Genomic DNA, 12231 nt, shown 5'->3' on the forward strand with positions numbered 1-12231 from the left:
TCTCTGATTATGGCAGTTAGTTAGAATCTTTCTTTTTTTTTTTTTTTTTTTTTCTTTCATCATGTCCTTCAGGTTTTATTGAGTTCAGTATGTTATCTGGAGCCAACCATGAAAACAGAGTTGAGTGATATTTGTTACACATTCAAAATATGTACTAATTTTGAAAATCAACTGTCTAACTAAATATTAAGCAACAAGTGTTAGTAATAGAAAAACAAGGAAACCTTAACCCCATTGCAAAGCCACTCAGAACTGGCTCTAAGAGGAAATGAAATAAATAGTACAAAGAATTATCTAAAACTGAAAGAGCTACTAAGACTCTCATTTGCTTTTGGGAGTGTTGCTGTTTGGGGGCACCAGCCGCACATGTGCATATTCAGTATAATAAAAACAGTAAAAAGTCCAGGAAACTAGGATAACACACTGAACTGGGAAATGATTCATTGACTAAAGACTAAAAGATGACCCATAAACTGTGTTTCCTGACAAAAATTGATGGATTGAAAATGATCCAGAGGGAAAACAAAGGCAGCTGTTAACAGTGTAGTTTGGTGATTGAAAAGCAGATCTAAAGGTCAATTGCTCCTGCATTTTCTTCCCCACTGTATGGTGGGACTTCTCAACAACATTCAGACTCTTGCAGTTACTTTCTCATCAGGAAACCACCACTGTAGACAACTGAAACATTAATTACCTGTTTCAGACATTGGTGCAATGATATCTAATTGTAATGATTCCCCAGGAGAAGACAGGCTGCAGAAAAAATGGCAAGTACTTACCCTGGAACTACTCTACTTTCAACACACCCAAAACAGCTGACCTGTAGTACATATTTTCTGTAGAGAAAATACTATCTTAAGATGGCTGATATTTAATACTTTATTGCACATATAACAATTACACATCAGAAAGTTTCATATTATAAAAACCAATATTGATTTACTTTACTCAACAACAGGACCAGTGTTGGTTTGCACAGGCAGCAAATATCAATTCATCTCCTTCAAGGGGAAAAAATTTAACTGTATGTTTTCAAGTCCAGTTAACTTAACAGTCAAAATTACCAGATATTATGCACAGAAAAAAAACCAGAATCAATTCTAATTTTCTTTTCTAGAACACAGCCACAGAAAATAATTATCAAAAATCTGCTATCAAAAATCATGCTTTGTGGCTATATGTTAGAATTTTATTCTTACTGCATAATAAATTTTTGTTACAACAATTTAACATGGATTTGAATATGCACATCAGTAACTAAGCACAACTGATGAAACAATAAACAGTAATAAAAATTTTTTCTTTATGCCAATAGAATCTTGGCTCACAGAAGCTGTAACAGCTCCAGAATTGCCTCTGCAGACAAAGCATTTTTTGCCCATGAATTTTACAACAGGCATGTTCCAGTATTAATTATTTTGACAACTTACATGCTTTTACATGTATAAGGATTCCACAATATTATTTAACTTTAAAATCTGACAACAAAATTTTATAGCTTATTTTGAAGTGTGTTTAAGCTTTTATGCTTTGCTGTAGGTCTCATGCCTGCAAATACTTGAAGGAAGTTAACAGAGGCTTACAGGAGTGTATATACAGTGTGTATGTAATATAGCAATCTTTACTTTGGTAACAGATTGGCATTGAGAGCTTGATGACATTTCTGCAATACTGCATAAAATCTATGCTAAAATTAAAACAGCCAAGACTCAAATTTCCCACAGTGGAAATCAATAGCTATTTGCATATTGATTATACTGAGACACTAATATATCCCAAGTTTTTTATTTTTACATGGAATCTTAGCATTACAACTATCTACTGGCCTCTACCAGTGATACATCACCACTTACAATTCTTGTGGTTAATTCAGTGAAAGTCAAATTCAATGACATTAGATTGTCCAGTACACATATGAAATCAGCATTTATTGATCATTATTTATTTGACATCCTTATGCTTTTATTTCCTATATTATAATTCAAAATTACATATGCTTATCTTCTTATCTGCAACAGCTTCAACATGCATTTTTATCGTTCTGCCACATGTAGAAAAAGCACCTTAGCATCTTATTGTAGTATTGCACTGCCATCTTGTGGGCAGTAGATCCAATGAGTGCAAATAACTTCATTATTCCTTTTCTGGGTGAGAAGTTGGTCGTTTTAACAGGTTTGGGTTTCTATGGAGAGTGGGGGATAAGGGGTGAGGTATTTGAGAAAAAGCTTGTTACTCTAAAAACAAAAGAAAATTTATAATCTTTCTGAAAACCCTCAGGCTTACCACATACCACAATCTGAAGGATAAGTGCCTTATTACACACATAGAGGATTCTCTGCACAAAATGTTTTGTCCCCATTGGCTAACACACCAGACTAAATAAAGCTCAGCCAACTACAAATTTTTTCCACTGTATCCTATTTGGAACAAAGACACACTTGGAATTATGACGTTGCTGCAAGATTCTGGTGAGTACCAGACCAAGTCTGACATTTAATCCCCAGGTTCAACAAGCAGTTTGGTATGAGCTGTATCTGAGTCCACAGACCAAAATATTCTTCTTTTCAGAGTCCCAATTTCTACAGAAAGTACTAAGCACACTACAGGCATCATAACATGTTAGAAATTACTAAAATTCTTAGTTTGTTTCTGTCACTGTTACATAAACATGTAAATTTTACTTCATGTCTTAACCACCATATAAAAGCTATATCTTTAAAAAAAATCCCCAAATATAGCTTGAAACTTAAGACATTTAAGAGCTCCAAATGGCTGCTCATGAGTGGTTGGTACTGCAATGACCCAGTCAAACATGATCAGCTCAGCCTAAACACTCCCTGGGCAGAGACAGGGAGTTGAGGTCAATGGCTCTGTGTCCAGGTGGAGGCCAGTGATGTGTGGCATCCCTCAGAGTCTGTCTTGGGACCAGTGCCCTTCAGTGGCTTCATCACTGGCACAGACAGTGAGACCTCAGCACACATGCAGATGACACAAAGCTAATTTTCCTGCTGTTTTGAGTGCTTCCTGCACACCTACCATGCTCCCTCTCCCATTCACAGGGACCAAATAACCTAAGGTGTTTCACAGAGTATGCTGCCTACACACCTTGTCATGATTTTTGTCTGCCTAACACCTCTTGCAACAGGAAGACCAAACACTGGTTTTAATACTGTATTTGCATTTGACAGTCTTCATTGGACAAGTGGCTTTCCTGCTTATAGAGGTTCAAAGAATTGCTGCTATGTAGGTTAATCAACATTGTCTCCTCCTGAAATAAAACACCTCTCAAGAGAAAAGGTTTGGACTTTCAAAGGAGCTTAAGAGAATTAGACTCCCAAATCCTATTAGGTTTCAATGCAGCTGGAAACCTAACACCTTAAAAAAATTTAAAAATATATTAAAAAAAATTGAAGCTGAAAAGCACAGAGAGGAAGAAATCCTGCTGTTTAATGAAAATATGAGGAATAGGGGGAAAAAGAGATCAGCCTGAATTATCCCTATGAAGTAATTATTTTATTTTAAAGCTCATTTTGTTCTAACTTTTCCATATTTATTTTACAGTAATTAATTCTGCAGTTCATGTTCATTTATTAAGTGGATTTAGGTAGAGAGAGATATTGAATTTTCAGCAGAAAAGTACTTAAAAATTGGTTAAATATTACATATCTGAAAAACGTCATCTTTGTATTCATCACGTACTAAAGATATGAAATAAATTATTCAAAATTTTAACTTCAAAATTTAAAATGTTTATAGGTTATCTGTACATGTACGGAAGAAAGAGAGGTGATCATCCAACTAAAAAAATTTAATAATATAATAATGATAATGATAATGATAATGATAATGATAATGATAATGATAATGATGATGATGATGATGATGATGATAATAATAATAATAATAATAATAATAATAATAATAATAATAATAATAATAATTTTATTTATGTTACCTGTGGTTTTAGCTAATTGTTTCCATCTGCAGTCTTTTGTTATCAAAAAATATGAACACACCTGTATCAAGTAGAAGCATCCTAAGACCTTCAGGATAACTATATTCAGCCACCTGCCTTCACTGTGCCAAGGCATCTGTGCAATTGTTTATGACATTTGCACTTCATTCAAACTGACTCAACACTGTTACAAGGATGTCTTGACAAATTAATCTGAGTAACACATAACATACTTTGCACTATTCAATTCCTCTCTATGAGGAAGGAAATATTCATTGACTTTGTATGCAACACTATTGTTTTAATTTCTGCCTTTTCCATACAGGCAGGCAAAACAAGGATTTTTTTTTTTATCTCTGTGTTTTAGAGAAACGATTCTTTTTGACTTGAACCCTGCATTGACTGGGCTTCTCAAATAATCTTTTGAAGAATTGCTATAAATCTAAGGAAGTCAGAGGCTCCCAAGTTGTTCTTTTCACAGTGATCCTTACAGTTTAAAGCTGATTTTTGTCTAATTTTTTGCTCTAAATTCCACACATGCCTTAGCTTACTAATTAACCACTAGAGAACAGGAGTATGCCTGCAGTTCCCTGTACTAGAAGGGCCTTAACTCACTAATGAAGTGTCCCAATTATGTTTCAATCAAAGTCCTTCTCCTCACTATTGTCAAACACCCAGGCAAGCAAACAAAACCAAGTATTTTGAATTATGCTATTAACCTTCATTGAGGCATCTGAAAGATGGGAGTAAACAATGCCAGCAGAAGAAACATAAGCCTAAGACTGAGACTTTGTTCATATTTAAAATTTCATTCAGTCTCAGGAAGCAGAGCTTTCCATTTCACATGAAGTCAGATTACAAGTCACATGAAAACAGACACAGACAAAGTATGCAAGACATCTGTCTTGCTTGACTTTTACAGTTCAATTACAGCAGAGACCTGTTCAAGTTTAACTTAGCAATGCCTCTGACAGCCAATGGTATGCTTATATATTTTCTCTTAAAACACTGAATACTTTCCTTTCTCCTTCTTCCAGCATGCTGGTATCTTCCATTTTATCAGTCCTGTAGACTAGGGGTCATGCTTGATTTCCTTCCTTCTTTCTCTTCCCCTGCCTTTATTAAGTCCATGAACAAGTCCTGGCATCTTCCATGAAGCACCAAAAAATCCCTTTCTTCCTGTTCTGCCAACTTGGGCTTATCTCTAATAATTTTCCACTCAACCTAGCAGAATTATTTCTTATCAGATCCTTTTGCATCAGACATGCAGATACTAAATAACCTCTCATTTTACTTATGCAGGCAATATTTCTGACCTTTCAATTACACCTATTGAGCTCTGCCATTCAACCATCTCAATACTTTCCTACCATTGCTTTGACAGAGTCCAACTCACAGTATCTTCCTTAGAAACCAGCTTAACTAAGAATAATTTCTGTTTGGGTTTTTTTTTTTTGTTTGTTTTTCTGTTTGTTTGGTTGTTGTATTTGGGGTTTTGGGGGGTTTTGGTATTTTTTTAGTTTTGTTCTGGAGGTTTTTTTGTGGGTTTTTCTGGTTTGTTTTTGTTCTTTTTTTTGTTTTGTTTTTTGTTTGTTTGTTTGGGTTTTTTTTTAGTTGGTTGGTTTTGTTTCTTTCTAAGGTGTGGTACAGACAGAAAATACAGCCTGGGATGTCTGTGGCATTCACTTGAGGCCAGGAAACAGAACAAAACACCTTCATGATGCTTCTGGACTAGATACAACAGGCCTCTCATGTTACACTTTTTTAAAAAAGTATTGCATGCACATCAATTATCTCCTTGAAAATTTTTTCACCCTAATACTGATGCCTACCAGATTACCAAATATTTTTCATTTATCTAAATGACAATTTTCTTTCTGTGGTATTAGGTGATCTGTTCTTCTACAAAGTGTGCCTGTGACAAAATCAGGCTCCTGCCAGAGGATGGTAACATAGTGCACTAGATCAATCTGAATCACTAAGGCACAGCCCAACTGCTAAGGGCAGATAAATCTGTCATCTTGCAGAAGATACCTCAGTATCCCTTCAGGTATGAAAGGTTTTCAACAACCTAGGACAGATTAAACATTTCCATTCTCTCCTATAGGAAAACGGGGGTGGTGCCAAGCAGAATCCAAAAAACCTTTAGAATTTTGAATACTGCAGAAAAGTTTCATGAACAGTCATAGAATACACTGGAAGGGCTGGGACAGCAGTCATACAATACACTGGGACAGCAGACTTCTCCACTTCTGCTATGACATCTCTCGCTGTCAAAGGATGAAAACAAAGGGCATAGTCACTAGCATGGAAAGAAAGCACCCAAATGTGTGTTGGTGGCAGGAATGCATAGAAGTGAATTTAGAGCTACCAGGGGAATTGCAGGGAATGGAATACCAGCTCACATGTAGTGTCACAGCCACACAGGTGTCAATCACAGAATTTTTCTTGCACACATTACACTGAAGCATCACATAAGACACAGCAACACTGCCGTGCAGCTCTTCTCCATCATGTAAAACACAGTATGACACACAGCATTTTGACCTCAAAAAGGACACTAAGGAACACTTAAACACACACTACATAGTTGAAGTATTAACAGGATTTACATATACAGACTGAAAGAGCAGGATCTTGTGTTAAAACCCCTACACTGCAGGCTGATTCAAGTATTTCAGTTTCACTGGGATTTACATAGGAAACTTGTAGACTTGAAAGCAACGCTTTCATTGCTAAACAGACGTGTAGGATTTTGACACTTGTAGTTTGCAGTACAAATAGACTACACAGGAACTAGTAACGCCGACATTCCAGAAACGCGTTTCCCCCGTAGCCCTGCGTTGGTTTCTCTGTAACTCAGCGACGAAGAGTGCCACGGGGAAGGCGTTTTCCGTCCCGTGTCCCGGCGGCGGGGGCGGATCCGGGCACTGCCCGAGCGCGGTTCCATCCAGCGCTGGGCCGGCGCGGGCACAGCCGCGCTCGGGCACCGCCGGCGGCTGCCGTTGGAGGGGCCCGCCCGCCGCTCTTATCGCCCGAGGGGCTGCGGGGCGTGCGCGGCGCAGATACCGGGGAACCAGGGAGCGCCCCTTCCCCCTGCCCCACCGGCGGCCCGAGCACCGCGCAGAAGCCGCCCCGGGACCCCCGGGCTGGGGTCGCCTCCGGGCCCGCCCGCGCCGCCCGGGGGAGGAGCCGCCGCTGAGCCGGTTCGCTCCCGCCGCCCGGGCAGCGCGGAGAGCGGGAGGCGGCGCGGCCGCCGGCGGGGGACGGGCAGACCCTTCCCGCCCACGAGCAACGCGCGCACTCACCCGCCGAGCCTCCGGCGACCACTTGGTGAGAGGCCTCCTGCAGAAAGCCCCGCGGCTGCCGAGCCATCCTTGCCCGCGGGAGGCAGCTGGCGCCGGGAGAGCGGCTGCCGGCCGGGCCGAGCGCGGGGCGGGGGGGAAGAGTCCGGGGGCCGCGGTTATCTGAGGGCGGGACGGGGGCCGCGATCGCCGGGGGCGGTGGCGCCGGGCTGCGCGGCCCCGCGGCGGCTCTGGCAGCCGGCCCCGGGCAGAGGGCGGCCCCGGGCAGCGCTGGGGCTGGCAGCTACGGGCGCCGCTCCCAGCCGGGAGAGCGGCGGCGGCTCTCTGAGGGCAGAGCCGGAGCGGCCGGCGCTGCCATCGCCCGGGCTGGGGCACTGACGGTGGGAACGCAGCCGGTGTCCTGCTCAGGCTCGGGCCGTACACTCCCGCCCCGGGGCTGGGCCATGCAGCGCACATGCTGCTCCCGCACCCCTTCACCCGCACATCCTCTGCTGCTCAGCTCCTAGCAGCGGTCCGTGGTGCCGCTGGGCTCACAGGCTGTCTTTTGGAGCACTACTGTCCTTTTAAAACCTTTAGTCTAAAGGTTGGCTCCAGCTCCTCGGTGTTCAAAGGACACGGGTATTTTGTCACTTGGAGAGTAACTATTACGTGTGTTACCCGGACCTGTTGGCCCATCTTAGTAAACAAAACGGGCACGGGCTGGAAGCGGTGGGGCACAGCGCCGACAGCCCAGCGCTGCCTTCGGCAAGGCCAACCTGCTTTTCAGAAGATGCCCGAGTACAACGTGGGGACAGCATGGGCTCATCCCAGAGGCAGCACCATTGAAGGGCAAGGCAGTTCATAGGAGTATCCTGATACATTAGTTTGCGGAGGGTCTGCGAGTGTTTTGTGATAGTTTAGCCACAAATGTTGCTAACTGGCTAAAGGTTACAAGCTTGAAAGGAAATGTAGCCTTGTATAAAGTAGAACAACGATCACAGAAAAACAACGCGTTTATTGCTACTGAAAAGGGTGGGAAGGTAGGAAATATACAGAGATGAGCTAATGAAGTGTTAAAAGACCAAGACCCTAATTGCAAAAAGGAATAATAGTCAAGTATAGCATTCAGTTACATAACTTGAATGCATCAGCAAATAAACAATAACATGAATATTTGATCTATGTGGGAGCTGAGTGCAGATTGTTGTGGGAATACAGAATAACTCCTTTGAATTAATAAACCTTGAATATGCTGACCTTTAAGTAATTAAAATCTCAACTTCAATGTTTCATTAGCATTTGCCTTAGTTCCCTTGGTTTGACTCCTTGAGAGTGCTGCTCAGTAAATACTCCTGGATGATCAAGTCTCCAGTGTTCCCTGTCATTAAAAAGCAGATGCTGAAGCATCACCACTTTTTTTGTTTCAGAGATGTGTCTCCCTGGGCAATGTTCCCATGGGTACAAATAGCTAATCTAGTATTAAGGTGGACTTTGCTACAGTAATTCGGCAGCAAAGAGAATTTGGAGCCGATCAGAGGGTGCAGAAACTGGTCAGATAGATTTATTTTCTGCGGAGGGTGTCCCTGCATCAAAGATAAGGTTTACATAAAGAAAGTGAAAAATAACGGTCTGAGTGCATGTAAATTACACAGATGTTCACACAGTACCATAACACCTGCTCCTTAAAAAACCCAAGCAACCTCTACTGTTGTTAGGAAACTATTAAAGTTGTTTCACGGTATTCAAACTCCGAATCTATAACCCCTAATTCAATTTCCCAGCAGGAAATCTCTTTTACATATGGCACATCTCCCTTATTTTCCATCTACCCCTCCCTCCTTCCCTACAAAGGGCAATCTAAACCTTTAGGTTTCCTAAAGCATTTCTAGGCTTAATCCTATTTCCGTATGGCCTCTTCCCAAACCACTACGTGAGCGTCACTCCATTATTCTCGTCGATATCCCTGGCAGGGTCTGTCTCCATTTGTGGTTACTGCGTCCATCCTGGGCAGCACCCGCAGCGCTCACACTCCGTGATGGAATCCACAACTGGCTGTGCAGGACGGGGGCAGGACGGGCAGGAGACACCCCCCAAAAGCAGCGCCCTCCGCTCCCGGTTCCGGCGCTCCCCGGCCCTCCCGCCCCGCCCGGCCCTGGCCCCGCCCCGCCCGGCCCCGGCCCCGCCCCCGGGCCGCGGCCCCGCCGCTGCGCGCTCCCGAGGGCGGCGGGCGCGCGCGCCCCTCCCCCGTCCGCCCGCGGCTTTGTTGCGGAGGCGGCGGCGGGGCCGGAGCGCGCAGGTAACGGGGCGGCGGGGCCGGGTCGGGGCCGCCCCGCGGCGCTCGGGTTGGAACTCGCCCCATCCTCTGCGGCTCCGGGGCTGGGCGGCGGCGGCGCGTCCCGCCGGGGCTGCGTTAGGTCGGGCCGCTCTGCCCCCAGCGCCTCCCCGCGGGCGAGCGGCCCGGCCCGGCCTCCTGCGCCGCTGCCCGGCCGCGTGTTCCGCAGAGCCCCTGGCCGGGTTACTGTGACCTCCCGCCGCCGCCGGGCCGCCCGGCTTAGCGCCCGCTCCGCAGCTGCGGGCAGGGGAAGCGAGTTTCCCGTGCGGGGATGCGCGATTTGGAGCGGGAAGGGACGGACTGCCTCCTCCCGGGAGCGGGGCAGCGCTGGGATGGCAGCCGGGACAGCCCGAGATGGAACCTGCCCCGAACAAATTCAGGAGATCGGTGCTGGTTCCTCACTGTCAGATGAGAACAAGCTGTGGAAGATACTCAGCATTGTAGTAGTACATTAAAAAAGAAGGAAAAAAACCGCACCAAAAGAACTTGCTAAAATAAAGTTGGTGGTTTTTTTTGTTTTGTTTTTGTTTTTTTGTTTTTTTTTTTTTTTGTATATGTATGACTTAAAGCTGCTTAGGAAATCCCAATGAGCTGTGTACCTCAGCTCTTGTAATTCCTGCTATTCAGAATGATGACGATGTGAGCGTCTATTTCTTTTGAGGAAAAAGGCTATGGTTTCTCAGTGTGAGCTGTTGGGAGTAAAACATTCAGTAAATGTAACCAAAGGACTATTTTACCTGAGACAACACACCCTCCGATGTTTGTCCGTGGAAAAACTACAGCTGGGTCTAGGTACAACTTCAGGGGGTTGAGGTTATTGGAGCTGAGTTGCTGTAGGAGTTTGTTCAGCCCGAGTTTGGGAGTTCAGAGTGCCCTGCAGCACTGTAGTGGCCTTTGAATATTCCAGCAAGTTCTAACTACAGTTAGAACAGTCTTAAATTGCAGTGCCTTAGCTGTGGAAGAAAAATTGGTTAACCACAGCAATGTGATTTCTGGCTCAGAAGATCTCAAAGCTGCAAATCTTGGAGGTTCTAGGATTTGTGGGTTTTATGGAAGTGCGATGATGCTTTCCTTGCTCTTGTACCTGTCCTTGAGCATCCATACTTGGCCAGTTCTGCTTTGGGAATGTGCAATCTGATTTAACTTGAAACCAATTGGTTTATATTATTTGTTTATTTAAATATGTTATGGCACTAACTTATAAATCTTGTGAGGTTTAACAATAATTAAAACTGTCGTGCTGGTGTTGCTTGTGTGGTAGTTCTGTTTTTGTTTTATTTTGCTGTTAAGTACCCAGAATGTTGTCATTCATGACAAGGTTCTTCAGCTGTGTGAGACAGAGCTATGTACACCAGTGAGGTGCCATCAATTTGCTGGCTGTGAGCTCTTGTGCTCTGTCACTGGTAAAGGGATTAGCACTGATTTCAGGACCTTGAAAGTGACAAACTTGTCTTGCTTGTCCATCTAAGGAGAAATTACTGCAGTTCTGGTTGCAGTGTGAAAAGTGAAGAGAGGGACTGAGAGGTGAAATTACATATAGGATTTAAGAAGGTAGGGTCAGTTGCTGCTACTAGTTTCTGTAGGTATTACAGGTTTTCTTGCAGTTATACTGCAGGTTCCTTAGATGATTCCCATTGCAGTTTGTAATGGGTACTCTACTACCTAATACTAATGGCTAACAAATTAAATTTTAAAAATTTCTTCCCCAGTTTTCACATGATAACTAATTAGATTTCTTGCCTTTTCATTTGTTTTCTTGGTTGGTTTCTGGATTTACTTAATTTTTCTTTTAGTTATTAGTTTTCCTGTTTTGGAAATGTTACTTTTCATCACATTCTGTTAATCTGTCTCCCTGTTTGTTAGAAGTCATTCTAGATGCTGCTAAATTAGAAATACATTATAATGGTACATTAAACTCTTTCCCTGACCTGTGAGAAGCAAAACAAGGTTTTGTTTCAGGCTTAGTATTTCTCTTGCAGCAAGACAAATCCAACACGTATTACTGGCAGAAATAATATGGTGCTGATGCCACATGACCCATGTGTAGCTTTTTGCAGTTCGTGGGGGTTTTAGTTTCTCAGGGTGCCTAGGTTAGTAAAAAAGTAAAGGAGTTTTCAGATCTTGTTAGAAGGGGTTGGGGGGAAGAGAAAATACGTATTTGATAGTTTTCTGTGGAAGGAATCAACAAATTATTGATCAGAAAGCAAGATCCACGTGATCTGAGGGTGAAGGGGAAGAGCATCCTGCCTATACATCACAGTTTTGTGTAAAATTAGTTAGGAGTTTGAGAGATCTCCTAATGGATCTTTATGCTACCTACTTTTTAGTCTGCCAGACATAGGGCAGAACAGATGCTGCGTGTTGATGGCAGTGAAATGCCATAGTGCAATGGTTTTAAGCTATGAATTGGTGATTTGACTTGATACTCACTTTAGTGCAGATCACCCAAATCAATGTAGAGGCTTCTTTTCACTTTTCCAACTGTTATCCTATGTGGGCAATTGATGTTTTGAAATTTACCTTTGAAACAAACAACCAATCCTTCTGGGCTGCCCGCTATTGACAGATTTGACTACAAGCTAATGTCACAACTGACAGATATTCCTGTAAGTATGATTGCTGCATTTTTCCTTTGAAAGGAAAGTGGTTTTGAAGGAGTA

The 12231-nt window shown here is 43.2% G+C and overlaps 2 protein-coding genes across 2 annotated transcripts in view; one reads left to right on the plus strand and one right to left on the minus strand.

Annotated features, from left to right (window-relative positions):
- Positions 1-7497, minus strand: part of SLC25A21 (solute carrier family 25 member 21) — a 227266-nt gene extending 219769 nt beyond the window's left edge. Inside the window, exon 1 of the mRNA XM_056492658.1 lies at positions 7264-7497. Coding sequence (XP_056348633.1) covers positions 7264-7330 — 67 coding nt within the window. The 5' untranslated portion in view covers positions 7331-7497. The remainder of the gene's footprint in view (positions 1-7263) is intronic.
- A 1986-nt stretch (positions 7498-9483) lies between these two features.
- The window catches only part of MIPOL1 (mirror-image polydactyly 1), a 178138-nt gene continuing 175390 nt past the window's right edge, over positions 9484-12231 (plus strand). Inside the window, exon 1 of the mRNA XM_056492662.1 lies at positions 9484-9535. The gene's annotated coding sequence lies outside the window, so the exon portion shown is untranslated. The remainder of the gene's footprint in view (positions 9536-12231) is intronic.

The sequence above is a fragment of the Oenanthe melanoleuca genome, chromosome 5, assembly GCF_029582105.1.
Source record: "Oenanthe melanoleuca isolate GR-GAL-2019-014 chromosome 5, OMel1.0, whole genome shotgun sequence".
In the NCBI taxonomy this organism is placed as follows: domain Eukaryota; kingdom Metazoa; phylum Chordata; class Aves; order Passeriformes; family Muscicapidae; genus Oenanthe; species Oenanthe melanoleuca.